At 57.8% G+C, this 27,909-nt stretch overlaps 14 protein-coding genes across 14 annotated transcripts; 7 read left to right on the plus strand and 7 right to left on the minus strand.

Annotated features, from left to right (window-relative positions):
- Window positions 1-123: 123 nt before the first annotated feature.
- Window positions 124-2,300, minus strand: SDRG_04111 (hypothetical protein). The gene has a single exon (XM_008609770.1). The coding sequence runs from the start codon at window positions 2,283-2,285 to the stop codon at window positions 309-311; it is 1,977 nt and encodes a 658-aa protein (XP_008607992.1). The 5' UTR covers window positions 2,286-2,300; the 3' UTR covers window positions 124-308.
- Window positions 2,301-2,524: 224 nt separating this feature from the next.
- On the minus strand, window positions 2,525-4,154 carry SDRG_04112 (hypothetical protein). Its single transcript, XM_008609771.1, has 9 exons — window positions 3,937-4,154; window positions 3,761-3,892; window positions 3,628-3,711; window positions 3,453-3,578; window positions 3,319-3,408; window positions 3,213-3,272; window positions 3,120-3,163; window positions 2,979-3,069; window positions 2,525-2,932 (listed from the first exon to the last, which is right to left on the minus strand). The coding sequence occupies exons 1-9, from the start codon at window positions 4,114-4,116 to the stop codon at window positions 2,564-2,566; spliced, it is 1,176 nt and encodes a 391-aa protein (XP_008607993.1). The 5' UTR covers window positions 4,117-4,154; the 3' UTR covers window positions 2,525-2,563.
- A 472-nt stretch (window positions 4,155-4,626) lies between these two features.
- On the plus strand, window positions 4,627-9,062 carry SDRG_04113 (hypothetical protein). The gene is made up of 4 exons (XM_008609772.1): window positions 4,627-4,927; window positions 4,972-5,052; window positions 5,097-6,098; window positions 6,148-9,062. The coding sequence occupies exons 1-4, from the start codon at window positions 4,658-4,660 to the stop codon at window positions 8,992-8,994; spliced, it is 4,200 nt and encodes a 1,399-aa protein (XP_008607994.1). The 5' UTR covers window positions 4,627-4,657; the 3' UTR covers window positions 8,995-9,062.
- Window positions 9,063-9,350: 288 nt separating this feature from the next.
- SDRG_04114 (hypothetical protein) lies at window positions 9,351-9,662 on the plus strand (the record flags this gene model as incomplete). Its single annotated transcript, XM_008609773.1, has 1 exon — window positions 9,351-9,662. One exon carries the CDS (start codon window positions 9,351-9,353, stop codon window positions 9,660-9,662), a length of 312 nt encoding a protein of 103 aa, XP_008607995.1.
- Window positions 9,663-10,339: 677 nt separating this feature from the next.
- Window positions 10,340-12,115, plus strand: SDRG_04115 (amino-acid N-acetyltransferase). The gene is made up of 6 exons (XM_008609774.1): window positions 10,340-10,779; window positions 10,825-10,963; window positions 11,009-11,292; window positions 11,341-11,537; window positions 11,584-11,789; window positions 11,833-12,115. Exons 1-6 carry the CDS (start codon window positions 10,361-10,363, stop codon window positions 12,073-12,075), a joined length of 1,488 nt encoding a protein of 495 aa, XP_008607996.1. The 5' UTR covers window positions 10,340-10,360; the 3' UTR covers window positions 12,076-12,115.
- Window positions 12,116-12,150: 35 nt separating this feature from the next.
- On the minus strand, window positions 12,151-12,432 carry SDRG_04116 (hypothetical protein; the record flags this gene model as incomplete). The annotated part of the gene is made up of 1 exon (XM_008609775.1): window positions 12,151-12,432. One exon carries the CDS (start codon window positions 12,430-12,432, stop codon window positions 12,151-12,153), a length of 282 nt encoding a protein of 93 aa, XP_008607997.1.
- Window positions 12,433-12,636: 204 nt separating this feature from the next.
- Window positions 12,637-13,511, plus strand: SDRG_04117 (hypothetical protein). The gene has a single exon (XM_008609776.1). The coding sequence runs from the start codon at window positions 12,687-12,689 to the stop codon at window positions 13,443-13,445; it is 759 nt and encodes a 252-aa protein (XP_008607998.1). The 5' UTR covers window positions 12,637-12,686; the 3' UTR covers window positions 13,446-13,511.
- Window positions 13,512-14,348: 837 nt separating this feature from the next.
- SDRG_04118 (hypothetical protein) lies at window positions 14,349-14,719 on the plus strand. Its single transcript, XM_008609777.1, has one exon. It carries the CDS (start codon window positions 14,382-14,384, stop codon window positions 14,658-14,660), a length of 279 nt encoding a protein of 92 aa, XP_008607999.1. The 5' UTR covers window positions 14,349-14,381; the 3' UTR covers window positions 14,661-14,719.
- A 448-nt stretch (window positions 14,720-15,167) lies between these two features.
- Window positions 15,168-18,123, plus strand: SDRG_04119 (hypothetical protein; the record flags this gene model as incomplete). Its single annotated transcript, XM_008609778.1, has 8 exons — window positions 15,168-15,776; window positions 15,826-15,962; window positions 16,008-16,344; window positions 16,394-16,900; window positions 16,947-17,073; window positions 17,129-17,722; window positions 17,771-17,909; window positions 18,031-18,123. Exons 1-8 carry the CDS (start codon window positions 15,209-15,211, stop codon window positions 18,121-18,123), a joined length of 2,502 nt encoding a protein of 833 aa, XP_008608000.1. The 5' UTR covers window positions 15,168-15,208.
- A 258-nt stretch (window positions 18,124-18,381) lies between these two features.
- SDRG_04120 (hypothetical protein) lies at window positions 18,382-19,767 on the minus strand (the record flags this gene model as incomplete). The annotated part of the gene is made up of 4 exons (XM_008609779.1): window positions 18,382-19,152; window positions 19,199-19,237; window positions 19,291-19,327; window positions 19,370-19,767. The coding sequence occupies 4 exons, from the start codon at window positions 19,765-19,767 to the stop codon at window positions 18,382-18,384; spliced, it is 1,245 nt and encodes a 414-aa protein (XP_008608001.1).
- Window positions 19,768-19,872: 105 nt separating this feature from the next.
- On the minus strand, window positions 19,873-21,615 carry SDRG_04121 (hypothetical protein; the record flags this gene model as incomplete). The annotated part of the gene is made up of 5 exons (XM_008609780.1): window positions 19,873-20,042; window positions 20,092-20,346; window positions 20,402-20,635; window positions 20,681-20,971; window positions 21,018-21,615. The coding sequence occupies 5 exons, from the start codon at window positions 21,613-21,615 to the stop codon at window positions 19,873-19,875; spliced, it is 1,548 nt and encodes a 515-aa protein (XP_008608002.1).
- A 777-nt stretch (window positions 21,616-22,392) lies between these two features.
- On the minus strand, window positions 22,393-22,834 carry SDRG_04122 (hypothetical protein). Its single transcript, XM_008609781.1, has one exon. The coding sequence runs from the start codon at window positions 22,791-22,793 to the stop codon at window positions 22,473-22,475; it is 321 nt and encodes a 106-aa protein (XP_008608003.1). The 5' UTR covers window positions 22,794-22,834; the 3' UTR covers window positions 22,393-22,472.
- Window positions 22,835-24,750: 1,916 nt separating this feature from the next.
- On the plus strand, window positions 24,751-26,822 carry SDRG_04123 (hypothetical protein; the record flags this gene model as incomplete). The annotated part of the gene is made up of 4 exons (XM_008609782.1): window positions 24,751-24,946; window positions 24,998-25,055; window positions 25,114-25,279; window positions 25,331-26,822. The coding sequence occupies 4 exons, from the start codon at window positions 24,751-24,753 to the stop codon at window positions 26,792-26,794; spliced, it is 1,884 nt and encodes a 627-aa protein (XP_008608004.1). The 3' UTR covers window positions 26,795-26,822.
- On the minus strand, window positions 26,797-27,743 carry SDRG_04124 (hypothetical protein). Its single transcript, XM_008609783.1, has one exon. The coding sequence runs from the start codon at window positions 27,706-27,708 to the stop codon at window positions 26,902-26,904; it is 807 nt and encodes a 268-aa protein (XP_008608005.1). The 5' UTR covers window positions 27,709-27,743; the 3' UTR covers window positions 26,797-26,901.
- Window positions 27,744-27,909: the final 166 nt, after the last annotated feature.

Here is a 27,909-nt window from a genome sequence, read left to right on the forward strand (position 1 = left end):
TCTCCACGTCTGCATGCGGCGGCGATTGCATAGAGTCGTGTCTGGTCACGGACAATCAAGTTGCTCGTGGCATTGATGCTGGCCAAGACCGATGGCTGCAGTGGCATGGCGCGTGCCCATGTTTCCTTGATTCTTGGTCGAAATCCTCGCGTGCGATACCTCTGTGCCAGATCAGCTTACCACACCTCATCGCTGGCACCAATTGGCTTGTTTGATTGGCAAACGATATATGTTGATATATACTCCACGACACAAGTGTATAGTCAAAATAACCTGTCTCAAGCACCGGACTAAGCATGACGTGGACCTTAGCTCACGCACGAGCCTTTGGTTGGTCGATATGATGTCGTTTTGCTCAGCGTCGTATTTGGTGGCGCCGGCTTGTATTGGTAGTTGTCGATCCACGCCACGACGCGCAGCGGTATAAGAGCGTGGGGCAACATCGATGGCACAAGATCGTAGACCGAAATGATGCTAATTGCACTGTTGACCGCTTGGACGCTCGCGTCGCGCGCACTGCCAGGCGTGTCCTTGGCAACTACAGCAATTTTATAGGTCACGGGTGCTTCCTTGACCATCGCGTGCCCGAGGAGCGCAATCGTGCTTGGTTTGGCGAAGATCTTGGCGCCATATTTGATGCAGTCGTCTTCGTACAAGGGCAGCCCCGTCACATACGATGGCATGAACTGGGTTGCCAAGTATTCGTTTCGTGCAAAGTAGCGCATATCCAAAAGAAGACGGCGTTTCCGTAGCATCGGCACCAAAATACTGATCCCCAGCGACCCGAAGAGGCACGCGAGCACCGTCGACTGCAAGAGCGATGCGGCTGTCTGCACCTCCAACGATGCAAACGCGCCAAGCGCTAACGCCTCGGATCGATTGCCAATGTTGGGCATGTACACAGCTACATCCGACGCAACCGGGCGGCGCCACAACGGATTCTGGAGTGTCGCCGCCACGTCCTGGTATCCACAGCTGACAATGACACTCGAGAACAGCGTCCCAAGCATCAAAAGGGGCGACAAAATTCGAATCGCGCGGCCGCGACAGCACGGCGGAGTGGGCATCCGCTGGAGAACGAGGATGCAGCAGTAGATGGCAAAGACAGGGAGGCCACTCATCATGAGAACGGCAATGCAGTGCACGTTGAAGCGACCCGTCGTGTCCAAGTAGAGTCGCGTGACCTCGACATACGCAAGCGACGGAAGACGCACAAGCACCAGCAGCACCAGCGCGAGTCTTCGGCGCTCCAAGCCCGAGACAAAGTCAAACGTGAGCGCGGGATGGCGGTGCAACACGCCGTTCCAGCCAACAAGCGTGAGAAAAAAGTCGCCGTTGACCAAGTGCAAAATGGTCGGTACAAGAATGGCTTGGAGAATCGAAATCTCGAAGCTGCGCGCCACGGTATGCGAGCACGTCCAACCCACTTGCAGCGTTTTAGAAGAGGCCACGCCGGTAAACACTGGCTTCAGCGATGCTGATGTAGTATCGACGAGGACTTCAGCTACACAGCGATAGGTAAATTCATATCGTGGCCCGAGGGGGTGCGACACAAACGGCCACGTCGAGTGGTTGAAGTTCGAGCGCGACGCTGTCTGACCATCGGGGGTGAAAAGCGTTTTGGTGACACTACCGGCCACCCTTGTCATGGCGCCCGACGAGTCGATGCGGGTTTCGATGGCGCTGTCTGCGCTGTCCATGTAGCTCGAGAGTAAGAAGACGGGCGTTGAATTGTTCATCGCTGTCTCGAGGAGGGCAAGCCCGAGGACGGGCGATGCCACGGACGACGGAACGCACACAACGGGCGGCGCCGATTGCAAAGAAAAAAGCAGCAAAATCGCACCAAACCCGGCGTTCGCGCCCATGACGCAGGTCGTGACGTGCATGGGCGTCGATGGCAGTTGTTGCACGAGTGTCTGTGCAATGCTGTGCATGGCACCGGTGATGGCTCGTGTTTGAGTACACGTCATTGCGTCAAAGCCGGCAGTAGTGAGAACGCAGTTGGCTTCGAGAAGCGACCAGTCGCGCGCAAAGGCTGGCAGCGAAGTGGTTAACTGTCGCTTCCAGAGGCCCGTCAAGTAGAGAACGCCGATCGACGAGACAAAGAGTACTACGAGTAGAAACTCGGACGAGTTGAGCACGAGGCGGAGCAAGACCGTGCGTGGCGGCACTGTTGCGCTGCGCTCGATCGACTGCGCTTTCTCCGACTTGTCGGCCGAGTAGGTGCTGGAGCGGCGGGTGCGAACTCGGAGCAACATCGACGTCATGAGGCGCTGCAGCACCATACTTTGTCTAGCAAGGGTTGTGAAACGGCGGCTAAATACAACTAGACCAAAAGGTGCTGTCAAAAGACGCCCTTTAGAGGGTTTGTAGGACCCGTTTGTTCGCAGCTACGTCGAATGAACTCACGAGCGAAGCATCCTGCAATGTAGCGTCACTTCGCAAGACGGCATTCCTCTTCAAGTTGATTTAAAACTCAAAACCAACTCGACGCCGCCCAGTGCCAGACGTCTTGTCGTGTCCATAGTAAGAAATACCGATTTCATTTTCAGGATTGACGATACTAGATTGTGCTTGGTGGTCGTGTTTCTTCCGAGACGTCAACTCGGACGTGAACGCTGTACGCAAGACGATCTAGAGCCTCCTCGAGAGTCTTCATATGTGCTGTTGGACGGGCGAGCGACGGTGGTGCTGTGCTCAATGGCAGCTCGCTCATCTTGGACGTCAGTAGCTCCTGGAGCGCTCTTAGCTCCGAGATTACGTGCACCTCGTCTGACGGGGGCGGTAGTGGGACCTTCGGGCCTTTTCGCTCGTGGGCCGACAGTAAGGCTTCGCGCAACGTGCAGAGCTTTTGCCACCGCTGGCGCCATGCGTTCGAGTCGCAGGACGACTCAACATCGGCTTGAACCAGCGCTGGGAGAACGTACTCGAGCTACATGCACTTTAGATGTTGCTGCGAACACCAACATAACATATACCGCCAGAGAGAGAAACCGACACCGCGGCGGGTTCACGTGTTCGTAGAGTCGAGCCGCCACAAGACCAAGACCCGCATGAAAGGCGGCGAAACTACACTCGCCGCGTGGTCACTACACAGCATACTGGGGCGTGTGGAGTACCTGACCGAGTGGGACGACGTGCCCGTGTCGCTGCTCTGCGCGCACTACCAGCCTCATGTTTAAAGGAACGCGTCTGTGAACTCGTGTTGCTACCCTCATTTGACGAAAGATGATGTCCACGTCGACAGTGGAGAGGTGGCGTGGATTGCCCGCCTAACGTTTGGTTTGCAAATGCAGCTGACCAGATAGAAACCCTAACCTCGCAGAGTCCGAGATCGCGCAAGCAATGCACAAACGAGAGGTTGCTCATGCTAGAGTGACCTCGTGTGCAATAGAGTTGGAAGAGGCGCTAGCCATTTCTCTGGATCGTGTAACCAAGTGGATAGCTTGTACCTCGAGCTCCGGTGCGAGCTGTTCGACGTGGGCCAGTAGGTCCATATCTTCGGTGAACGAAACAGCCTCGTTTGTCGGGACTGCGTCGCGCTGCTTCTTGGCGTCGCAGAGACATTGTCCATTGTTCTACGTCAAAATACACAATGCGCCAAATCAAACAAAATGCAAAAAATACTTTAAACACGGCGCTGTTCTCGTCCATCCAGAGCAAAAGCAATCGGACCTTGTCGTTGTCGTCAGGATACTGGCCGTCCCACTCCTAAGATAAGAGATCACCTGGTGTTCGGGCTGTAGCAGAGACTTCGTACCGGCCCGGAGAAAATTAGCTGCGCCGCCTTCCCTAGCGCTGATAGAAATCCAACGTAGTCCATCTCGTTCTTCTGATTGCTGCGGCCGCGGGGTGTGTAGAGGCGCAACACTTGTGGCCGCGAGACCAAGTCCTATATCCAGTCATTAGACCACGCGTAGATAAATGTCGTGATACAGGGCAGATGCGGTAGCGTTGCAGGAGCTGGAGAAAGCCCTGGACGCTCAGCCGGTGCCCGGCACGTTGGGCGTAGTGACGCGGCTGCGTCCGCGGGTTCACGCGCACTGTGCCGACGCCAATTGCATCCAGGAAGATGACCTGCAGCGCAACCGCGTACTCGTCCAGCACGTCGGCCATTTCGCTCAAGCGTCGCGGCGGTTGCACTTGCCTTTGAGATATGGTATCAATATTTCGAGTTGACCGCGCGTTGATTGGCTGTCTCACTCAAACAGTTGCGAGCATCACGAGCAAGGCAACGTCCGCTTGGCCCTGTGCACACGCAACACATTCAAAATTGGAAATTTATCTGATGTCCCAGTGTTCGCCCAGCCTCGAAAGCGCAGTACAACTGCGTGACTTCTTGTCATGAGCAGAGTTGGAGGCTTATTTCGACCTTTCTGTGACGATTGGACGCACCAGCCATAAAGTTCTCAGCGTAGAATAACCACATTATCGTCGATTGCATCTTTCTCAATTGCCCTAGGTACATGTATGTCCATCTTGGATGTGGGAGAGCAGCTTTGTTCGTTTCGTTTGTTGCCTATCAAGCTCATGACGTGGCAGTCTCAGGGGTACGTTTCACAATCATAAAAATACGCATCGCTAAAAATACGCCACACGGGCGCACCCTGCTTGACCAGGTCGAAAACCGATTGCAACGTCACAAGCAGCTCGTAGAATGCCCAGCGTCACGGCGTCGCAGCGCTTCCAGAACGCGGGTCCGACGTCGCTCTCGCAGTGGCACTCGGTGCAGAACGCGTCGGCGTCCAGCGTGAATGCGTCGAGCATCGTGCTCTCGTTGCGCAAGCGCCTCGAGGCCAACGGCGGCGTCTACGGCTTCACGTCCTTTCTGAGTACAATGAAGCAGTTTGGCGGGAGCACTCAAACGCTCTCGAAACCGCAGCTCAAGAAACTCTGCGCGGCCCACAATATTGCGATCTCAGACATTGTACGACAGACCCCGAGATGCATATCTCATCATGAACGCATTAGGAGGTGCGATCCCTCGTTCTCTATGTCGGTGACGACGACAACACGGCCGTGGCCTGTGCGGCACTGCGCGATCTACTTCTGGTACTGCCTCCACACCGCATGAAAGCTCATCAAACATAAATCAGGGAAAACTCGACGGGCCGCGCCTCGACCTCGTCACCAGCGCCTTTCAGCGCCTCGACAGCCGCGATAGAGGCTATGTCGCAGTCGAAGACGTCCTTCGATCGCACGATGCCGGAATGCACCCGTCGCTTCTCTTTTCAAAAACCGCCAGCGCCAGCCAAGTGCAAAGTGACTTCACCAAAGCATTCACAATCCTCTGCCCGCTTTGCACGCTTGTGAGTCTAGCGCAATGGACCGAGTTCTTTCAATGCGTGAGCGCAACCATCGAGAAGAACGACTTTTTCGAGCTGCTCCTCACACGCGTCTGGCACGTCTTGCCGCCGAGCAACAACAGCAGCTTAAGCGAGATGGCCCGTGCGCAACCTGCCTCGACGACAGCAAACACACTCCTCTCGGACCTCTCGTCACGCAACCTCTTGTCGACCGCGATGGACTTTAGCTCCAAATCCAAGACCTTCAACTACAATGGTGACGCGTCACTGGAAGCCACGAACAACAACAACAACTATGGCAACAACAACAATATCAACAACATGGGCGCGTACCAATCAACGTCGAGCATTGACGTCTCAGCGGGCAAGGTCTCGCGCATGACGTCGCGCAACGCCACGCTCAATAGCGTGCAGACCGCTGCGTGCATGGCCCACGCGACGTCGGACCGCAACGGCCTCTTGCCCAAGCCCAAGGACATTAGCATCGGCACCAAGATGATTCTCGGGCGTCTCCGTGCGTCGCTCAAAGCTCGGGGCGCCTCGGGCATTGTCGGACTCTCGCGCAAATTTCGGCTCATGGACGAAGACGGCAACGGGTCCATCGATTTGGCCGAGTTCAAACGCGCCATGCGTGACAGCGACGTCGACTGCAGCGACGCCGACTTGCGGCTGCTCTTTGATGCCTTTGACGCCGATGACAGTCAGTCGATCGAGTTCAAGGAGTTTCTCAATGGCGTTCGTGAGCCCATGAACGCACGTCGCCTCGGGCTCGTGCACGCGGCGTTTCAAAAAGTACGTATTTTCCATTTGCGATAGTGGAGGCTAAGAAATGATTGTTTAGCTCGATAAGAACGGCGACGGGGTCGTGGACCCGTCCGACATTGTCGGCACGTACGACGCGAGCAAGCACCCGGATGTGATCGCAGGCAAGCGCACCCAAGACGACATCTTTCGCGAGTTCCTCGACACATTTGACGTCGACGTCAAGGACGGCAAGGTCTCGCGCGACGAGTGGGAGCACTACTACCACAACATCAGCGCGTGCATCGAGAGCGACGACTACTTTGAGCTCATGATGCGCAACGCATGGCAGCTCAGCGGCGGTGTGGGCTGGGCTGCGAGCTCGTTCGAGCAAAACGGATCGCGTGGCTGGCGGCCCGACGTCGAATCCAGTCAGGCGCCGCCCCCACCACTACCGCTTCGGCGGTACGGCAATGCCAGCGCGGGTGCCACGTCGTGCCTCAACGTCGAGGCGCCATCGGCGCTGAAAAGCACGACGCCCGTCGACCTCCAGCACCCGCGTGAGCTCCGGCGCATTGTGAAGCGGCTCAAGACGACGCTCAAATCACGGGGTGCGCGCGGCTTTACGGGCTTGAGCCGGTCGTTTCGAATCATGGACACGAACGGGTCGGGCACGCTCGACATGCAAGAGTTCCGCGCGGCGCTGGACCACTTGAGTGTGCACTTGAGCGCCAATGACGTGGTGACGCTCTTTGACTACTTTGACGCGGACGGCAGCGGCAGCATTAGCTTGACCGAGTTTTGCCGCGGCGTGCGCGACCCGATGAACGAGCGGCGCATGGTGTTTGTCCGCATGGCGTTTGACCTTATGGACGTCGACAAGAACCACGTGATTACGGTCGAAGACGTCGTCCAGCGCTACGACGCCAAGAAGAACCCCGAGGTCATTGCCGGTCGCAAGACCGAGCGCGACGTGTACACTGAGTTTTTGGAAACGTTCGAGGCGTCGTCACGTGTCCACGACGGCCGCGTCACGCTCGACGAGTGGACCGAGTACTATGCCAACATCAGCGCGTCGATCGACGACGACGACTACTTTGAGTTGATGATGCGCAACGCGTGGCACATTTCGGGCGGGGTTGGGTGGTGCGCCAACTCGACCAACCGCCGCGTGCTAATCAACGACAATCAAGTCGTCGAGGTTGAAAACGACCTTGGACTCCACGACACTGCCGCCATTCACGCCCAGCTCGAGAAGAAGCTCGGAGCGAAAGCCAAGCTCTCGTTCTACGACGTTCTCGACCACTCGGTGCGCCCCGTCGAGCGCACCACGCGTCTCCGCAGCCAAAACAACACGAGCAGCGGCGCCGCCAATTGCCTCTCCATGGGCCATGCAAGCGACATGCCGTCCAAAGCCTCGTCGACCAAGCCAAGCGTCAATGCCAGCATGGCGCCTGTCGGTGTCCAGCCCATATTGAGCCGGCTCAAAGAGCACCTCAAACTCCGGCCGTCGAACGGCTACATCTCGTTGCACCGCGCTTTTCGCCGCATGGACACGGACGGTGACGGTCATCTGAGCATGCTAGCGTTCAAGCGAGCGTTGGCCAACTTTGAGATTTCAGAAGTCGACGCCCGCATTCTTTTCCACTACTTTGATGTGGACCACAGCGGGTCGGTCGAAGTGGCCGAATTCATCACGGGGCTCCGCGACCCGATGAACGAGCGCCGTCTTCGGTTCGTGCGCACTGCGTTCTCGCTCATGGACAAGGATGGGAATGGCCTCCTTGAGCCGGCCGACATTGTCGAGGCGTACGACGCGAGCAAGCATCCGGACGTCATTGCCGGTCGCAAGACACCAGACATGGTGTTTCGCGAATTTCTCGATACGTTTGACGTCGACGGCATGCACAACGCAGTGATTACGCCGCTCATGTGGGAGCACTACTACGCCAACATTAGCGCCGTCATCGACGACGACGACTACTTTGAGCTCATGATGCGCAACGCGTGGCATATTTCCGGGGGTGTCGGGTGGTGCGCCAACTCGACCAACCGCCGCGTGCTTGTCAACGACACGGAAGTCGTCGAGCTGCAAAACGACCTCGGGCTCACGAGCGGCAACTTGCGGGCGCGCCTCGACCAGCAATTGCAGTCCAATATGAACTTGCCGGGTACGATCAAGACGCTCAATTCAGTCAACGTCACGGCGTGCCTCAACCATGTGGACGCGCTGCCACCAACGAAATCGGCGAGAACGAGCCCACCCAAGCGCATCTCGCTTCAAACCATGACGTCGACGCCAGCAAACACGACGCCAAATGCCTCTCGTGAGCTGTCACCTGACACGATCGATGGGCTTTGGGGCGCACTGCGCCATGGGCTGCGTCGTCAAGGCAAACTCGTGATTGTGCAAACGCGCCGCGCTGTGCAGAGCGCGGGTAAGTCGATGACGCCGGACCAGCTCCAAAGCGCCCTCGCGGCCGCATCGCTTCCTGTGGCGCTACCCATTGTGCACGCGCTCATTTCGGACCTTCGGTCGCGCAATGGCAAGCACAACAAGTGGGACGCGGGCGATGTCGCGACACCAAAAGCCCCGACGGCAGCTGTCTGGAACCAGTTGAGTCCCCCGGTGGACGGCAGCGTCTTGCGCATGGCCAAGCGCATCTTTGCGCAGCTTCAAGTCGACGGGAAGGGCGATGTGACGCCGCTCCTGCTTGCGCGAGCGTACGACGCACCAAGCCACCCGGACGTGGTCTTGGGCTTGGCGAAGGCCGACGACAAGTTTAAAGAGTTTGCTGCGTGCTTTGACGTGGATGCGACGGGCCACATTTCGTTCCAGAGCATTGAGACGTACTGCAGCGACCTCCTCGCACACGTTGGTGACGCCGCCCACTGCCTCCAGATCCTCCGCGACTCGTTCCATGTCGATATTCCGCCGTCTTTGTAGATTCCATTCGATTTGCATCCGTAATCGCGCGAAAAAACTAGTTTGAATGATGGCGACCTACGCACTCAGTTCTGTGTGCCACAACGATCCCCGAAACCGGCTTGTCTCGGTTGTCTGCTCGATGGCGTCGAGCGGATTTTTGAGCCCAAAGCTCGACGTGCTTCAAGTTGCACTCCACGCTCCAACGACAGACCGTTACTAATGACGTGGCACGCTCAGCGCTCAACTACATGCTGCGCACAGCCTCGTAGCGGGCCTCCACATGTCGATGGCACGCCGCCATGTCAATGTCATTGTGTGTGGCCGCAAAGTGCATGGTGCGGATTATGAATTGGCCACGCTTGACGAAGGGCGCGATGGCGCTCGACGACGCAATGAACGCGACGCTGCAACAGCTCGTCGACGACAAAGTACTCGTCGGCGACACGCGGGCCGATGTCGCCCGCCTCTATGCGTTTAGTCCAGGCTACGCGTGCATGGCGCCAACCAACCAGGACACGCCGTCGATGTTTCTCGCACATGGTCTCGCCAAGCGCTATACGCCCAAGGGCGTCGACCAGTTTGCAAAGTATGGCGCGCACGTGCTGCAGCAACGCACACGCCCGTACAACGTTGTAGCGTACTCAAACGCGCGTCTCTTTCCCGAATGGCAGTTTGACTACGCATGACGACTTCTGTGTCCTTTGCGTTGATGTGTCGTTTCGTGACGTTCTTCCTTTCCGATCCGCCATGTTGAAGTTGCAGGTCTCGAGCGGAGCGTGCCACGTCATCTGTAACGGCAGGCAAGACGATTATCTCCTCGACTATTTAGACTGTCGGGGCAAGAAGACTCAAGGAACTTCGAAAGAATGATCGTGTGACGCATTGCATTTCGGCGCCAACGAGCTCGGCAAGCATCCTTGACCAAGGACGAGCGCGGACGACCTTTTCTCGAGAGCTCTGCGAAGCCATACCATTGCTCAAGGGCACGCCCAACGACATTCTGCCCGCGGTACTCAGCGGCCGTGTAGTCGGCAAGGAAGTAAACCAGACACTAATATTCCCAAACCAACCTAAACATGCTCTTTGCCACGAATCTAAATTGAAATGACGTGAAACACACCAATGTGGTGGTTTCCTCGGTCGCTTCGTTTCGGCCAATTGAATATTCCCGTGAACACGAGCGTTTCACAGTGGATCCCTGCGCGGCGATTGGTTCCCGGTTCACAAGAATTCGCATACATAAGTTCATGTACCCTCCAAGTAGCCACATGCCGTCGCGTGGCGATCATCAACTCTACTTTTCTAAGCGAAATATCCCAAATCCTCGGAACCTGCCTCGAGCCTCGAGGATTACCACAGTCGCGATCAATCGAGTACCAGCAGCATGTTGCGCCGCCTTCTGCCCCGTCCTCTTGCCGGCCGGCGCCTCTACTCGAAGCACCTCGGCGTGCTGCCCGAGGTCCCGCCCGAGTGCCTCCAGGCGCGCTCGCCGACACTGGACGTGCCGCCGATGCTGCACTCGTTCACGGAGATGTTCCGCAGCATGTCGCCGTACATCAACGTCCACCGGGGCACGAAAGTCGTCATCCACCTCTGCGGCGCGCTTCTGGCCTCGCCCAACTTTGCCGCGACGATGCAAGACATTGCGCTTCTCAATTCGTTTGGTATTCAAATCGTGCTCGTCGCCGGCGCCCGACACCAGATTGACGACCGTCTCGCAGCGCGTGGGATCGACAATATCGTGCACAAGGGCTGGCGCGTCACAGACCCGGACGTCTTGACTGTCGCCATGGAAGCCGCGGGGTGCGTCATCAATGTGTGACCGACAGACTACCTGACATGATGCAGGTCGGTCCGGTTCCAGATCGAGTCGGCGCTTGGCCGAGGCATTGTCAACGCGCCGGGCGACAAACAAGCCATCAACATTGCGAGCGGCAACTACGTCTTGTCCCAGCCGCTCGGCGTTCGCGGCGGCGTCGACTACAAGGTACACGCCTGCCTTTTCCAGCGCGAAACTCACAAACCGGCCTAGTACACGGGCGAGGTGCGCCGCGTGAACGAGCCCAAGATGGTCAAGGCGCTCGACAGCGGCGACATTGTACTCCTCTCCAACATTGCCTACAGTGCAAGCGGCGAGGTCTTCAACTGCTCGTCCGAGCAGATCGCCGCCAAGTGTGCGATGCAGCTCCAATGCGACAAGCTCATCTTCATGCACGACGGAGAAGAGCTTGTCGACGTTCGCACGCAAAAGGTCGTGCAATCGCTATTGTTGCGTCAAGCCCAGCAGTACCTCGAGCTCACCGCAAGCGACAAGAGGTGCATCGATCCCAAACCTATCCAAGTATCCAATACGATTTTGGATAGTGTGAGCCCCAATTTTCGCCTCTACTTGCGCTACGCGATGAAGGCGTGCATGGGCGGCGTCAAGCGCGCGCACCTCGTGAGCCGCCACCGCAACGGCGCGCTTCTGCAAGAGCTCTTTTCTCGGGACGGCGACGGCCTCATGCTCTCGCGGGACCTCTACGAAGGCGTGCGCATGGCCAAGACCAGTGACATTCGCAGTACGCCTTCCTTCCTGCACCTGCGTTCATCTCCATGATCATGCAGGTATCATGCGGCTCATCCAGCCGCTGCTCGACCAAGACATCCTTGTCTCGCGCACGCAAGAGCAGATCGAGAGCAACGTGCACATGTTTACGATCGTCGAGCGCGACGGCGCCATCATCGCCTGCGCCGCGCTGCAGCCATATGAAAACAACTTTGCAGAAATGAACTGCGTTGCAGTCGACCCGGCCTACCGCAAGCTCGGCAAGGTAGGCGACGCATCGGGACGAGGACGATGCTGACCATTCGTAGGGCAATGCGCTGCTCGGCTACATTCTCCGCAAGTCGCAGGCCATGGGCGTCAAGACCCTCTTTGTGCTCACGACGCGCACGTCGCACTGGTTCATGGAGCGCGGGTTTGTCGAGGCGCAGGTCGAGGACCTCCCGCCGTCCAAGCAAGCGAGCATCAACCGCTCCCGGCAGTCCAAGGTGTACACGATGGACATTAGCGGCTCGCGCGCTGTCGAAGAGAAGGAGCTGCTCCTGCGGCTCTAATAGACCACGCATATTACGTCTTTGTCGCTGTGATGGAGCCTCGATATACAGGTGGCGAGGTGTGTATTACGGTGTCTACTGGGGCGGGTTGCCGGCCATCATGCTGTTCTGAACGCGCTGCATGGTCTCGCCGACCTGGTGGTGCGCCTGCATGTACTTGCCGACGCAGCGGTCGACGCAGCTCATTTCGCCCACGTTGAGGTCGGCGTCATGGAAGCGGTAGTTGCACTTCTTGAAGCACATCTCGGCCATGCGGTTGAAGAGGTCCGTGTACATGGCCATCTCGACCTTGGCCATCGCGACGGGCGACGGGCCTTGCTGCTGCTGCGCGGGGGCGCCAAGACCAGGAAAGTTCATCTTGCGTCGATATCCGGGCACTGGCGGAAAATGGACGCCCGAAATCCAAGCCGGATAATCTGCCACAGGTTATCCGGTATTGGTCCGGTTGCTCGCCGGCTAGCCGAGTAAAATAATCGGTTACACATGACGATTGGAACTCTAGTCGGCTAGCTGATAGTCGGCTCCAACCGCGTCCGGATACGAGATTGCCGTCTTGCGATTGGCGGCCACATTGGGTGCAATAGAAAGGCAGCATTTGGACGACGACGACAATGGCGCTCGCACACAAGGGCTGCCGCTGGATCGTGCTTGGCTGGTCGGCCTTCATCGCCGAGAACATTGCCTTGTCCGAGTTCAAGGAAGAGATTATCGCGAACTTTGGCAAGGACAAGTACCGCCTTGCGTACTCGACCTTGTCGACGGGCGCGTGCGCGTCGATCGCGTACGGGTACCTCGCCCATGGCCGCCAGCAAGGGCCGCTGGTCAAGTCGCTCGCCAAGAAGTGGCCGCTGCCCGTCTTTGCGATTCAGGCGCTCGGCCTCGCGGGTATGTTGTCGCTGGCGTTGCCCAAGCTCCAGATTCCGCTCTCGGTGCAAGCGCTGGAAGACGCAACGTCGTCGGCGCTCGAGAAGAAGGACAACATGACGTTCACGGTGCAGTGCCCCGTGGACTTTAAGGCTGGCAAGATCAACCTCCTTGAAGTCTCGCGCTATCCGATGCTCTTTGCGTTCGGCTTCGCGTCGCTCGGCACAAGTCTCGCGTCGCCGTACCTGTCGCTGCGCCTCTTGGCCGGCTTTCCGATTGCGATGGCCGTCGTTGGCGGCATGCACCAGGATCGCCTCCGCCTCCGCTCGGGTGCGCTCGACAAAGAGACGTACGAGAAGACGAGCTTGCTGCCGTTCGTGGCGCTCGTGCAGAATGGTGGCTGGGAGAACGTCCAAGTGCCGTGGGTCAACGTCGGCCTCGGGGTCTCGGTCGCGCTCGTGCTCGCACGTCGCCGTGCCGTCGCGCTTCGGGCATTCAAGCTCTAGAGCTTTTGTAGCATACTAACGGCAATAGACGCTACCTTCCGTTTGTACACAAACGTTTCTTCCCCAAGTCTTGAGCAACCGCATGTGTGTCCCTTTTGAATTATGATCCAAGAATCAGGTGGGAAAGGTCAGGGGTACATAATAGGGGGTGTATCACCCTACAAACTTCAAGATATTTTTATTCAAAATCCGCGAACAGTGTCGCGGGGGGAAACTGCCCGATTTGGCTCGGAGTGGAGGAGGAAATTTCGCTGGTCAAACCTAACACTATTTCACTGATTTATGATAAAATAGAATAGTGTATGATAAATCAGTAGCGAAAATGGACCACCTTCGAGGTGCGAGTTGAGGATATGTACGGTCATGTACAGTGATGAGCTTTCTAGTGTACACTGCCATCGATGTGATGTAGCACATATCCAAAATTCAGGCTGACGACGGCTTTATGTACGCGATAGATCGATACCAGAAATGCTCACTTTAGAAGCAGTACTCTGCCCAGTTTTCCTCTTGAACCACGCATCGTACAAGAGATTGAAACATGATGGCCCATAGAGACGATCATTGCGCGTCGAATGGCACCATCCGTGCAAGGCAGCGATGCTTACTGCGTGTGCTAGCGCTATGGAACTGGCCGTGGCCGCGACGATCGCCGCTCTTCATAAAATGTCGAAAGTCATTATATTTTTCGAAAAGTCATTTTTAATATAAAAATGCTTCCTCAGGCCCTCCTCACAGTTTCCCCCCGCAACACTGTTTCAGCCAAGTATAAAAATAGGCCCACCGTGATACACCCCCTATTATGTACCCCTGGGAAAGGTCTCCTCGGACACTAAAGCACTGTACTTGTTTGTGCGAATTCAAATATAACTGGACCAATGAGCGTCGATGGTTTGGATCTTAGCAGTCCCTAAAGATCCAAAAGCCACGAGCGACATGTCGGGCGCGTCCGTGAAGCCCGTCGTGAAGAACTCGACGATGGACCAGGACCTGTTGGACGAGGTGATTTGGGTTGCGCAGGCCGCGATCGAGTCAGAGGTCAACGAGCAGCACATTGCGGCCAAGATCAAGAAGCACTTTGAGCTCAAGTACCACGGCATGCTCTGGCACTGCTGCGTCGGGCGCAACATGGCGTGTTACGTGACGCACGAACAGTCCAAGTTTCTCTACTTTTACATTGGCCAAATGGCCATCGTGCTCTTCGCGACGGCCTAGTTCTGTCGTCGCAGCATCCACATTCTGTACACACCTGCAATACACAAACTTCCGCCATCTTTTCTCGTGCCCGTCAAAGACAACTGACGCATTTCTGTTGTGGTCTCTTGCTCTTGTAGCCTCAGCTGCCATCGCTCCACAACTAAAGGCTATCACCAAGAGTTAATCGCAGGTTTTTCGTGAAATGAAAGGGCTAAAACTGAAGCGTCGATGCAAAAGGGCCGCTCCCAATCCCTCTACATTGGATGCATGCAGCGGCTGTAGTCTTCGTATGTGGCTTGTCGTATGGCGGGTCCACCACCCGAGCAGCGGTTCAAGCCACTCTTGCAGCATAGTGTCCTTGGATGCCGTGATCTTTGTCCATGAGCGATCACAAAAATGTCCGTACCTGGAGACATGAAGCGCTTCAATGAAGAACTCTATTGGGGTCATGCTTGTGTTGGCTCTAGTCGACTGGTGATGATGATGCTGGCGCCAAAATTGCCAGTCCAAATAAAACCCCAAGTCGAAACGCATTGGGGCTCAGCGACGTATTCTCAACCTCGACGATGGAGGTTCCGTCGTCGCCAAAGCCATCACCACGCTTATCGCTACCGCGGGCCAAGCTCAAGTCGCTCCTCGCGCTCAGCAGCCTCGCGCCGCTGCCGCTGATCCAAGCGCACCACGAGAGCATCAACGACAACGACGCACATGTAGCCAAGGCCGAGTTCAACACGGTGCTACCCCATGTCGTGCACAAGGACATCTTTGCAGCGTCAGCCGAAGGGTCGCCGATCGGGAGCGAAGACGAGTCGCGACAGCTCGCACATCTTCTCGCCGAGTTTGAACGCCGGTTTTGGAAAAAAGCCAACAAGAAGGCGACGTCGTCGCTCGTGTTCCGCCGGCGGTCGCTGGATCCAACACACGTAGCAACGGACGAGGCGCCGGTCGTCGACCCTACCTCGCTGACGTTCGACTCGAACTTTGAGAGCGCCAACCTCGCGAGTGCGTACCGCGTTCACGACCGCAACTACTCGTTCGTATCACAGTGCACCAGCAAGCACGGCGACACGGCCGGTCCGAGTCGGGTCGATCAAGAATACGACCTCTACTGCACCAACGACACCTACACCCTCGGTACATTTTGCATTGCAGCATCGAATGGGAGAGAAACGTCCTTTTGTAGGACACATTCAGTGGTACTACTTCAAGGTCACGCGGCCGCCAGGCAATGGCCGACTCCGCGTGCGCTTCAATCTGCGCAACATGATGAAGCGCGACAGCTTGTACAACTGCGGCATGCTACCGGCCGTCTACTCTGAGGTGCGTTGGCGTTTATCATCGTGCGTAGAATGGACCAGGAGGTAGGCCAAGGTCAATGCTGGGATTGCAGGCTGGACCCACGGTGGCGAAGAAGCCTTCTACTACCAGAACGCCGACGTTTACACGCGCGTACGTCGGGGGCTCCGCCGCAACTTTTCGCATTATACGCTCAGCTTTATCTACACGTTCGAGCCGTCGGAGGACGTTGTGTACTTTGCCCACTGCTTTCCCTACACGTACACGTATTTGCAAACGTACTTGACGTCGCTCGAGAAATGCCCGTTGCGCAGTCGCAACCTCCGTCGACGGACGCTCTGCTCGACGCTCTGCGGCAACGCATGCGATATGCTCACTATCACCGAATTTACGTCCGAGCCCCAAGGTAGCCCACCAGCACGATCGAATGCAATAATCCAACACGGATATTGTAGTGCTGCGGAAGCGCACGGGCGTCGTGCTCACTGCGCGCGTGCACCCGGGCGAAACCAACGGCAGCTTCTTGCTACATGGCATCATGGAGTTCCTCACGGGCTTCTCGGACGAAGCGATCGCGCTCCGGAAATGCTACATTTTCAAAATCATCCCGATGCTCAATCCCGACGGCGTCGTCCACGGCAACTACCGCTGCTCGCTCGCCGGCATCGACCTCAATCGGCGCTGGTCGCAGCCGTCCGAGCTCTACCACCCGACCATCTACGCGGCCAAAAAGATGATTGCACTCATGCGCCAGTCGCGCAAAGTGCTTCTCTTTTGCGACTTTCACGGCCACAGCCGCAAGAAAAACATGTTTACGTACATCGCAATCAAGATGACAATATTGTCTGTAACCGACAGGAATAGGTATGGGTGTAAGCCGTATCTATCATGGTCGCGCCTCGAAGACGCCAAGGTGCGGCTCTTCCCGTACGTGCTGTGCAAAACATCAAGCGCTCAAGCCGGTGCGTCGACGTCAACAAGCAACAATTGCTGATTGGGCTGGCGTAGGGGGCTACTTTAGCTTTACCGATTGTACGTTTAACGTCACTCGCTCCAAGCGCTCGACGGGCCGCGTCGCGGTCTGGAGTGACATTCAGATCCTCAATAGCATTACGCTCGAAGCGTCTTTTTGCGGGTGCCGCGCACATCGCTCCCTTTTGTATAGTCTAATTTGGAAAACGGCGCTGTAGGACCGGCGACAACAAGGCGCGGCGCAGCATCGCGGCGTTTGCCACGACGACGCCCAACCACACGCCGCGACACTTTACGCAGCGCGACTTTACGTGCTCGGGCGAACAATTCTGCCACGCGCTGACAACGTACGGCGCTCTTTTGGGGATCGAACCCATCGATGCGACCACGCTTCTCGGTGCGTCGGCTGCCAAGCACGAAGGCGTTCTCGAGCTCCTCGACCTCGATGAGACGCCGATCGAGCCAAATGTACGCGACCCAACACTGCTCACGAGCACGACGGCCTTTGGCGCCAACGATTTCGCCTACTCGGAGACCGCGCTGAGTCTTCTTGACGAGATTGCATCCTGCGTACCCAGCCCGTCCGACGGTGCGGCCGAGTCGGAAAACTCGAGCGGCTCCGACTCGAACCCGTCCGAAGACAACTACGAGCCCGAGGAACTCGAAAGCAACACCGCGTGGCAAGCCTTTCGGCGCAATGTCGTGCTGCGACGGTCGTCATCGGCACTCAAGAGCGCATCCGCGGGGCCAAACTCGGGCCGCACTGCGTCGCTCACGCTCTCGTCGTCGCTGGCCAAAAAATCGATTAAACTGTACCCTACCCACCGCGCGCATAGAGCGGAATTGAAGTGGCGATGTAGGCGCAAGAAAGTGCGCCGGAGCAGCACGACGGGCACCCCGCGCGTGACAGTGAGCGATGCACCTGCTGTAGTTGCCAAGGCCGATGGCGGCCCCCACCGCAGTCCGCGCGTTGCCCCACTACCGCTGCGTCGCGTCGAGGTGCGTGTGACTCCACGCGTTGTGGTCCAGTCAGCAAGGGAGCAAAAGGCGCCCCCGACCATAATCATTCCGAAACCGGTAGACGATGACAATACTGTCCGCTGACATCATAACGGGTTAGGTCAAGAACGCCGGTGGGTTTGCGCAGTTTCACAAAAACATGATTCAGCGCCGCATCCACCAGTCACAGATCGTCATGCGACCGCCGCCGTGATGCAAAATGCTCGTCCTCCCTGTCGTCGTTGTAAACGGTCTCATCCATGAGATGTGTCAAGCGCTCCTGCACTGTCTTTGTTGTATTGCAGCCAATATTGTCTATGTGTTACTAGCCAAGTAAAGGGCGCGGGGTGGACAACTGCGTTAGCGCGAATCTCGCGCATAAGGACCGGAGGGTAACCGCGACTACGTACATCAGAGTATCATTTATAGTGTTTATAGTCGGCTTGGTCCCCTTTGTCGATCGAGCTTAGGTCTAGACAACGTCGGCTCGTGCGGCGCCGTCGTCGTTGGCGGCATCAAACTCTCTAGCGCGGCGTTTGGTCGCACTGGTCGGGGAGAGCGGCGAGTCGGACGCACTGTGGTCGATCGGAATCGACACGCGGCGAATGTGGTCGTCGCCCACGCTCAAAACCTCGTCGTCGTCGTCGTCCTCGGTCACGTACGAGGCGCCCCGCATGCGCGGCGTGCGTCCGAGCTTGGGCAAGTTGGTCCATGCGCCTTCGTCGATCTTGCGAATGAGCTGGAACTTGTCGACTTGCTTGATCTTGAAGACGCAGACGGCCGAGAGGTAGATGAAGATGATGTTGATCCACAAAAGGAGCCAGCTCCCGACTGCAATCTCAAAAAACACCAGTCGGCTCGCTTCTTGGAAGTCGTTGACGACGAGTGGACCCAAGATCGCGTACGAGAGGCAGATGCCGCAGTTGACCGTCGGTGGCAAGAGCGCGGCGGCGATCGCTGTTCCGACGACCGACGAGACGTTGGCGTTCGACTCGGCGAGCGCAACCCCCGCCCCCGAGAGTGCCGCGACCACCGCGCCAAAGACAAGCGACACAAACTGGCCGCGCGACCGCATCTCGTACGTTGGCCACTTGAGGTCGACGGCGTACGGTGCGAGGAATATGCCAATGAGAACGCCGAGGAGGAGCGTGATCACGAGCGCAAAGAGCTCGTTGAGGAGACCATTCAGAAACATGTTGCGGTCGCGGATCGCAAAACCAAACGAGCACCCGAGAATCGGCCCCTACTCCATTGATATGCGCTACTGTATACAGCAGGATGGTCTGTACCATGAGCGGCGACAGCAGCATCGACGCCACGACGCATGTCTACAAGAGAGGAGGTTCGAACCGACAGCGTCTCCAGCAGCAGCAGCAAGTACCGACGAGTCGCCGGCCAAGCCAATGCCAGCGATCGACCTACATCGTGTCGTCAGCTCGCACCAAGATGCTGGTACGTACGAAGAGATGAAGAGCATGCCAATCGAGTCCCGAGACAACGTCGTGCTGGCTTCGATGTGGGCGTACATTTCGGCGACCGGGATCGCTGTCCCGACGTCCGTTGAGCGTTGGAGCAGCGCGCGGCGCGGACGTGACTTGTGCGTCTTGGGCTTGCGCTTGGAAATGGAAGTGCCTGGCGTCAACGACATGACATCGCAAAAGCCAAACTGGACGCCGACGCCCATCTTCTGGAGCGCCGTCAAGATCGGCTGCATCTCGCCGTCCTCGACGCGGAACGTGACAATCGACGACGACCGCGCCTCGATGCTCGTGACGTTCTCGAGCTTGAGCTCGTCCTGGAGCGCCGAGACGACCTTGTGGTGCTGCTCGTTCGGGATCGTCACCTGGAACAGCTTCATAGTCCGGCCTTTCTTGCTCTGACGCTGAAACAGCCAAAATTGTTTTGGCCAATCCAGCGCGCGTCTGCCAATTGGCGCGATGCCATTGGACGAAATGTATCGATTTCACAACAGACCAAGTGCCACGCAGCCGAGCGCGGCCACGAGCGACGCATCAGGCAGCGTGTGCATCTGCATCGAATCGAGGTAGATGCGTAGCTCGATGGAGAGAGGACAAGCATGCCCGCGGTAGCTCGCGACGTGGCGCGTGCAGGCATGCACAAAGCCACCATGTCCTAATCGAAGGCCGTTCGTCACGATGACATCAAAGCCATGGATGCATACCTCGCTCGACGACGATATCGAGCAACTCGATCGCTCGCCGCACGACGGACTTGGCCGTGTGGTCGCACGCAACGCAGATGAGTAGCGGGATGCAGCGCAAGAGATCGCACGGAACCATCGCCTCGGCCGACATCGCGAGATACGTGACGAGGACACTCGTTGCGGCGTAGACGGCTGTGACCACGGACCGATGGATCGAGAGCGCACTTGAAACACGATAGAAGATCTCAGTCTCGACCGCCGCGTAGTCTTGTCCTGGTGCACGAGGTCAGAGGTGTGCTCTAGGATACAATACATTGTCCAGACGCACCCGAGAGCATCGCTTTGCAAATGGCCAACGACCCCGTCGTTTGCACTTCGGCGCTGTTGTTTTGTCGCATTGCTGTCAGCACCGCGTCCAGTGACGTGTGTCCATCGATGCGCTCGAGCTGTTTGGCGATCGCACGCGGTGTCTCTCGCGCCGCGGTCGGTTGACGGCGACGTTCCGTCGACACTTGCGGACGGCCACCGATGCCACGTCGCTGCGCTGTGGAATTGTTGGCATCTAGTGTTCAAGCATTGAGTAAAGAAAGCGCTGGCAGTCGCGTACGGACTCGGCGCCAGCGCATGCCGTCGCTCCATTCAATCACAAGGCCGGCGGCGTCGACCGTCCCGATCACTTCCGCTTGCCCTAGCACAATACGAAGCCCGGTCCGATCTTTTGGCGACCGCCGAAGCACGGGCACTTGCCACCACTTGCGGGGCGGCACTTCAGAGACCACGAATTGAAATGGATCGCGACCGAGACTGTTGCTTTGGACGCGGTCGATGCGGTACTGCCCGGCACCAAACGCAGAAGTCGCCCCCGCGCGGTCGAGCTCCCATAGCCCAAGCGAGGTCTCTAGATCCCAGACTTGCACTCGAGACCTACATGGTGGGAACGCTACCTTGCACTTCGCGGTGTCCTTCGTTGCAGTGTTCACAGCGATGCAAGAGTCGTACGTTGTGCGCGCCGCAGTGCTCACATGTCCAGTCGCAGACGCGGGACCGGTCGTGCCACGCCTGGAAGTCACGGTAGAGGTACTCGCGCCGGACCTGCACCTGCTGCAAATACGACTCGTTCTGCGCCGTCAAGTAGGCAGCGAGCACGTCCGCAAGCCGCTTGGTTTCAAACACATTGTACGCCGCGCTCTCGGCATCCGCGGCCATCATCATTTGACGCGCGGTGGCCTCTCGCTGCCGCGCGTGCTCCAGCGCCTCTGCCTCGTCGCGCTTCTCGAGCGCATGAAAGTGGTCGCGGAGGACGTCGCTGCCAGCAATTGACGGGTCTTTATACAGGATGGATTTGAGGTACTGAAGTCCGGGGTTCAACGACGGCTGGGACGACGTGTGCGAGCCGAGATTGAGGCGACGATGCTCGGCGATCGACTCGACTTGGAACGGCGAGACGGACGTCTTTGTGTGGCGCAACACGCGGCGTTTTGGCGGCTCGTACGAAACAAGGCGAGGCGGCGGGCGAAGAAGATCGCTGGCTGCCCCCGGCATCGCACGCTGAACGATCTGCTGGGATAAAATTAGTCGCCTTTCTATGGCGTCGACTTCAATACCGACGCCTCGCTCAGCTATTTAAGGGCACGCGGTGCAGTCGGTAGTTTGCTCTTGGAGAAATCCGATCCTAACGCGGTCGATTCTGCAGGCATGGTCCCGATTCCTGCTTGCTTCTTCGGCATGTGGGCATCCTTCGTTCCAACGAAACGACGCGGCATCGACAGCAAACACACCACTATCGCGCATAGTCGGTAGCGCTGTGCATAGTTGGCGAGCTTCGTTGGTGTAGCTTGACAGGGGACACGAAGAACAAATCCCACAGTGCCACAGCCGACTGAAATGTTGACGCGTGAGATGTTGACTTGGTCGCGTCGATGGGTCCGCCCTGAAGATGCAGTTGCCTCGTGGCATCAATGTTGAATCATCCTGCGCCTGGGATAGCGTCTGGGTTGAAAACCTTCTCGGTGTTGATAGTATCGCCTGAGAACACACCTGGGAAGCACGTTGCAGTGCATGACTCGAGCGGCGTCTATCGACTGAGACGCCGTCGACGTACCACGGAGCAGACAACAAGGCTTCCGCCCGGGACGACAGCCAAACAAACAGCCCAACATGGTTTGTAGACGGTGACTACGTAAGCACCCACGTCCAAGAGTCGAGACGAAGCGAGTGGACGTAACCGCAGCAGTGACTCGCACCTGGCTCCCGCGCCTTGTAGATACGCTGTGGCCTCCAGTTTGCGGCAGATGCAACACCACGCATGTCCACTCGAGCTCAACATGAATGGCGTCAAAGGGGTGTTTTAACTTAGTGATAATAGTCTGCGGTAGCGTTAAATAAGGACCCTAGGCGGCTTAGAACAGCATGTCGATGACTTGGGCAATCACGCGGTCGTCGAGGGCAACGCTCATGGCGTCGGCAATGTCCTTGTCCTCAGCGGTCAGAATGGCCGACTCGTACTCGTCGGCGGCTTCCATCGACGGAAGGCTTGGCCGCTCGGGCCGGCGGACTTCGCTGCCGTTATGGCGTGGGGCGTACACGGACGATGACGACGTAGTGGGCTGCATGGTGTGGTTGGCAAATTGAAAACTGAAAAGAGATGTGACCGGCCACCGGTTGTTGTACATTCCATGGGTGGGCGAGACGACACCGTCCCACGACCCGCATGTTGACATGAACCGGCCGCACCGTGGGATACCTTTCTGAGTTTGCTCAAGCAACTGACAAGCGAATCTTTGGCCACGTGAACGCGCGCTCGCTATATGATGGATAAAGCTCACTTGCGACATGCTGTCACCCCTTTCTCACAATGATCTTCATCTTCGTCGGTGCCATCAGCTTTCGCGATCCCACGGCCTTCCTTCTACATGTAGTTTATCGCAAGTACACATCATCCCATGGTTGGACCATGGTGTCGGACATTCTTGCCCCAGCGCGTCCTCGCTACATCCTTGCCGTTCTTTTGTCACCGATACTATACGTCAATTCTCTGTCGTCGAGTGTCAAGTAGGTACTGCATGAATACGATTCGGAGAGTTGTGTGTAGTCGGAGTGTAAGGACCGGGATGAGCTGCACGGTGGCTCGCAGGCCCTATACGCAACGGAGACTTCACCCACACGGCATTGCAGTGTCGTGGTAGGTGTCACCTCGACGATGCTACGAAGTGAGTGCACCGGTCGCAAAGCGACCTCGCTCAGGAAATATGCATGTGCTTGTCAGCACCGTGTCTCCGGTGCCGCCACGTCAAGTCAATCTGGAAGAAGGGGTTGCTTCAGAATGGAAAGACTGATAGAGTTGGACCTGCCGCAACATCTGCCGGGCGGCGTGCGGCGGGTGGGGCTTCTGTCACAGACACCTGGTCGGCGCGCACGTTTATGGCCTACAAACTCAGACACACGCTCGGTAGGGTGCAGCAGATTCGGCGCTTACGGCCCACCCGTCAACTGCGCCTCCAATAGACAATCCAGGTCCAACAGTGCTTGGAGCGCTGTGGTACTTCATGAAGAAACGTTCGTCGTGGTGATGGTGGCGTGGCCGCGACGTGAGTTGCAAGACGGCCTTTCTATTGCCAACGGAAGTTGGCTGCTTCACACGGTGCACCTTCCGCATCTCGGACGACGATCGGGTCACGATGTAATAGACCATGTGTGTGTGTACCTTCGAAAGCGGACGTTGAGCGGCTTGCGATCATCCCATCATATCGTACCCTACTGCCCTACACCCAGGCCTACACCCTCCCGAGGTCCGCGCGACATGACACTTCTTGCTGCTGTGCGTACACTTGATGGATGGATATAAGCGGTTGTACCTCATGCTGGAACAGGCGCAAAGTGGTAGGAGCCCGTGTCCATGCGTCGGCCAGTGCTTCGTTGTCATTCCAAAAGCAGGTCGAGAGGCTACATTTTTCAGGTGCAAATCTGCTGCTCCTGCTGCTATTACTGTCGCTCGTCGTGCAATTGATGTGTAGCAGGTGGACGACTGCCCGCGCTTGAAGTTTGCAATCAACACGCTCTGAGAAAGCGACCGATGCATGCGCCCGTGCAGCCTCTGCATCTGGTCGGCAAGCATCTATGCCATTCCGTGCAGCATGCACCTGGATGCGGCCTCTGCTAAATGCACTTGATCTGTGCACGACGACATATATGTAATTGGACACGGACGGACGCCACGATACATGTTTCAAATCTAGCGCGATGATGCAAACCAGACTGGAATGGCCTGCTAGCCGAGAATAGGAGCGCCATCCATCTTGCGATCTTGCGCACGCTGGGTTTGACGGTGGAGTATGCTGGGACACTGGCGCTTGCCGACAACAACTGCAGCATGCTGCCCGGTCTCGCCCTGTCCCTCATCATGATGCTACGAGACTGTCGTTCGTTGTCGTTCGATGTGCACGGCAGTCAGTTGGGCATTGTATTAAGATGCAGTACGATACATGCAGAGGTTCATTCGCAAAGGATGGCCTCGTAGAGACACGGAGTCGGAAGCGCCCGCTCAATGACACGGCTTTGATAAGATCGCGGTGTTCGAAAAAAGGCGCGTCGACATTTTGTCCAATCGCGTTGCCTACAGAGCCATGTGTGCGTGCGATTGGCTAAAATGACAACAGTGCAAGAGTGGCAAGCAGCAACATGGGCACGAGCGACGCCAAGCTCGACCAATGTCTCGCGGTTCTCGCGGGCCCCACGGACGAGCACAAGTTTGCGGGCCTCTTGATGGTCACCAAGCACTTGGCTGACGCCGATGCGACGACGCTGCAGGCGGTGCGGGCGCGCGTGCTGGCGACCACGGGTGTCGTCTTCTTCCTCCGACTCCTCCACACCAAAGGTGCATGGCCTTCGCCGTCGTCGACAATGGCTCACGACAGAGTGTGAATAGGCAGCGATGACGAAGCGCTTTCGCCGTACCGCGCTCTGGCTTTGAACCTGATCTCGAGGTAGTACCATCCTCGTCGTGGCTCGGCATACATGTATTGAGCTGGCCTTGCACCATAGCTTTTGCGGGGATGCAACGCTCGCAAACGAGTTTGCCAAGGCCTCTGTCGTCGCCGATACGCTCGAGGCATTGCAGCTCGGCGTTGCTGCGGCCAACGTGACTGTGGTCACCGACTGCCATCACGTCCTGCAAGGGCTCTACCTCCACACGTCGTCCGGACGCGAGGTGCAACACATCTCCGTCCCGAGGTCTTCTGACCGCCTATCATTCTCGTAGCTTTTGATCGAGAACGGACTCGTACCTGCGGTGGTGCAAGCCATGGCGCAGTGCTGTGCGGTGCAGCCGCTCTCGGACGCGCACGAAGTCATTCTCCAGCACCTCGTGGACCTCGTCCGCAGCATCCACGATCTCTGGAAGGCGCTGTCGTCCCCCGACTTTAACGCGTTGCTGCATTGTTTTGGTGCGATCGAGTCGCGGTCGCTTGCCAAGTGCCATTTACAAGAGCTGCTGCTGCGCGCGCCGGACGAGCGCTGGCTCGACGCTCCGCTCGCCGACGTCGTGTCCGGTCTCTTTGGCGCGTGGCCAGAGCACGGACACGCCTCGACGCAGCGTCGAGACACGTCGCTCGCGCTCATTGAGCGCCTCTTCTCGACCGTCGGTGGCGCGTGGCTTGTCCCGACGCCCGACGCCGCCGGTGACCTCGTCGTTCTCGTTGTCCAGTTGGCCGCCATCGAAGCCAAACTGCTCTTGGATGACGCCGAGCGGGCGTGGATCGACGTCCGCGTCAACGACAGCGCCGTCGAAGTCATCGATGCCGCCGACGACCGGCTCACGCGCATGGTTCCGATCTGCTATGGCATTCTGGAGGCCATTGTGTCGATGCTGGCCGGATCGCGCCCTGATATTGTCGACGCGTCGCTGCTCTCGGGACCGGTACTCGCACAGCTCCAGGATGCGCTCGGCGAGGTCTTTACGGTCGTGCTTCAGTTTCTAACGACGGCGCGGGACTTTGTCGCGACGTTCCCGACCTCGCTCGCCCTCGATATGGTGGTCTACGCCAGCGTCCGCGTCTTTGGCGCGTGGCTGGCCGAAGAGTCGGACTTTTGCCAAGCGGACGTGCTCCAGCTGCTGCCCTTCCTATTGCAGTACCAGCCGTCGCTCGTCACCGACGCATCGCCGTTGCAGAACGACGACGACGACGACGAGCTCGACTCGGACGACGAGGCGCCGCCGACACCGCTGCTCACCGACCCGCTGCACTTTTTACTCCCGGGTCTCCTCTCACTGTCAGCCGACGAGACCGTGGCCAATGTCATCTTGGACGATGACGCTGTCTTGCAGCGCGTGCTGCAGTTTGGCGTCAGCGTCTGCGCCAACGCCGAGAGCCCTGGTGTCGTCACGCTGTGTCTTGGTGTCTCTATGAATTTGTTGCTCCTTGGGTCGCCGTCGTTCACGGCCAAAGCCCGCTTCCAGAAGACACTGCCGGTGTACATGAAGCTCGCACAACTGACAGGCCAGCGTTGCATGACGAGCCGCGTGTACGACGACGACGCGACGTCACTGCTCTTGCATCTGCTCAACTACTGCCTCTTGGTCCTTCTGGGCGCGTCGACTACGAGCTCCGACAAGGCCTTTCGCGCCACGCTCGAGTGGGCGCAAGCGCATGCGCCGCCGATCGAGTGCGACGCCAGCTACGACCTCCACGCACTCTTGCTGCACTTGGCCGCCCGCTACACGTAAAAGACGACCTGTAGAATCGGGTTAAATTAAGGTTAACAAGATGTTTCGCAGAGAGGGGTGGATCTAGTCTGCCACAAGGGCTTCCACCGCGCAGCACGCTTCAAAAATCAGACCGTCGACGCAATCTCGTGCGCCGCCGACTCGAGGCGCGCACGTTTCGCACTCGGGCCGTTGGTAGGCTCTAACGACCGGCAACGCCGGCGCGAGGCAGGCGGCGCGCGCGCCGGGGGCGACGTGATCGTGCACTCTTCGCCGACCGCATCAAGCTCGTGGACGCTGGCCTGCTGCATGATGCGTGCGTTCATGACGGGCGGCATGGATGCAATGTCGCTGCAGCAGGCGCCATTTGCAGTGAGACTCGGCGGGTTGCGGCGTACGCGGGCATTCACGACCGCTCGAATGACCTGATTGCTCGCCGGCAGCTCCAGGAGCTGCGCCGTGGGCATGTTGGCCTGTGACTGCTGCAAAATGATCGTCGTGTTGATCGCGTACACCGAGTAGTTGCTGTACGCGTCGGTCGGCAGCTGGTGGCGACAGGTCGGGCACGTCGAGTGGAGCTTCAGCCACGGGTCAATGCAATGGGCGTGGAATGAGTGGCGGCACGGTAGCTCGACGCTGAGCTCGTCGCCAAACGCCTCCATGCACACAACGCAGGCCGACTCGTCTGATGTCGCGACCAGGTTCTCCTTGAGGCCATCGACGTACGAGGCGGACGCAGGCGAGACCGAATTGAGCTGCGGCATGATGTAGCGGATGATGCTCTGCACCCAGCGCGGGCTCTTGAAGAGGCGCAGCGCGTCCTTGATGTGCGAGTTGGGCGGCGCCGCGTACCGGACGTTCACGCGGATGGCGAGGTCCATTTCGCAGGTGGCAGCAGAATCGGAAGTGAGCAGTTCATGGCGGCGAGGTCGCATATATGGCACGCCCGCCTAATGCGAATTCTATTTCGGTTGCGGCAAAGCACGAGATCCGAACGGGAATTTCGCCCGTCGTTCGTTTCAGCTTTATTTAAGTATCTAAATTTTTGTATCCAAATAATAAAAATGTACGCCAACGGGTGTTTCGCACGGATCCGAGGTGGCGGCTCACAAACGACGCGCGTCTTTTTATTGTAT

Source organism: Saprolegnia diclina (genome assembly GCF_000281045.1).
Source record: "Saprolegnia diclina VS20 unplaced genomic scaffold supercont1.10, whole genome shotgun sequence".
Taxonomy (NCBI): domain Eukaryota; phylum Oomycota; class Saprolegniomycetes; order Saprolegniales; family Saprolegniaceae; genus Saprolegnia; species Saprolegnia diclina.

Excerpts from the sequence above, each read along its gene's own strand:
- SDRG_04118 (XM_008609777.1), top strand. The coding sequence starts at position 14,382 with ATGTCGGGCGCGTCCGTGAAGCCCGTCGTGAAGAACTCGACGATGGAC.
- SDRG_04115 (XM_008609774.1), top strand. The coding sequence starts at position 10,361 with ATGTTGCGCCGCCTTCTGCCCCGTCCTCTTGCCGGCCGGCGCCTCTAC. Across the intron at positions 11,538-11,583 it reads CAAGACCAGTGACATTCGCA|GTATCATGCGGCTCATCCAG; the intron begins GTACGCCTTCCT and ends ATGATCATGCAG. Across the intron at positions 11,790-11,832 it reads CCTACCGCAAGCTCGGCAAG|GGCAATGCGCTGCTCGGCTA; the intron begins GTAGGCGACGCA and ends GACCATTCGTAG.
- SDRG_04112 (XM_008609771.1), bottom strand. The coding sequence starts at position 4,116 with ATGGCCGACGTGCTGGACGAGTACGCGGTTGCGCTGCAGGTCATCTTC. Across the intron at positions 3,579-3,627 it reads AGAACAGCGCCGTGTTTAAA|AACAATGGACAATGTCTCTG; the intron begins GTATTTTTTGCA and ends ATTTTGACGTAG. Across the intron at positions 3,273-3,318 it reads GCGATCTCGGACTCTGCGAG|GCGGGCAATCCACGCCACCT; the intron begins GTTAGGGTTTCT and ends ACCAAACGTTAG.
- SDRG_04122 (XM_008609781.1), bottom strand. The coding sequence starts at position 22,793 with ATGTCAACATGCGGGTCGTGGGACGGTGTCGTCTCGCCCACCCATGGA.
- SDRG_04124 (XM_008609783.1), bottom strand. The coding sequence starts at position 27,708 with ATGCGACCTCGCCGCCATGAACTGCTCACTTCCGATTCTGCTGCCACC.
- SDRG_04117 (XM_008609776.1), top strand. The coding sequence starts at position 12,687 with ATGGCGCTCGCACACAAGGGCTGCCGCTGGATCGTGCTTGGCTGGTCG.
- SDRG_04113 (XM_008609772.1), top strand. The coding sequence starts at position 4,658 with ATGCCCAGCGTCACGGCGTCGCAGCGCTTCCAGAACGCGGGTCCGACG. Across the intron at positions 4,928-4,971 it reads ATATTGCGATCTCAGACATT|GAGGTGCGATCCCTCGTTCT; the intron begins GTACGACAGACC and ends TGAACGCATTAG. Across the intron at positions 5,053-5,096 it reads CACTGCGCGATCTACTTCTG|GGAAAACTCGACGGGCCGCG; the intron begins GTACTGCCTCCA and ends AACATAAATCAG.
- SDRG_04111 (XM_008609770.1), bottom strand. The coding sequence starts at position 2,285 with ATGGTGCTGCAGCGCCTCATGACGTCGATGTTGCTCCGAGTTCGCACC.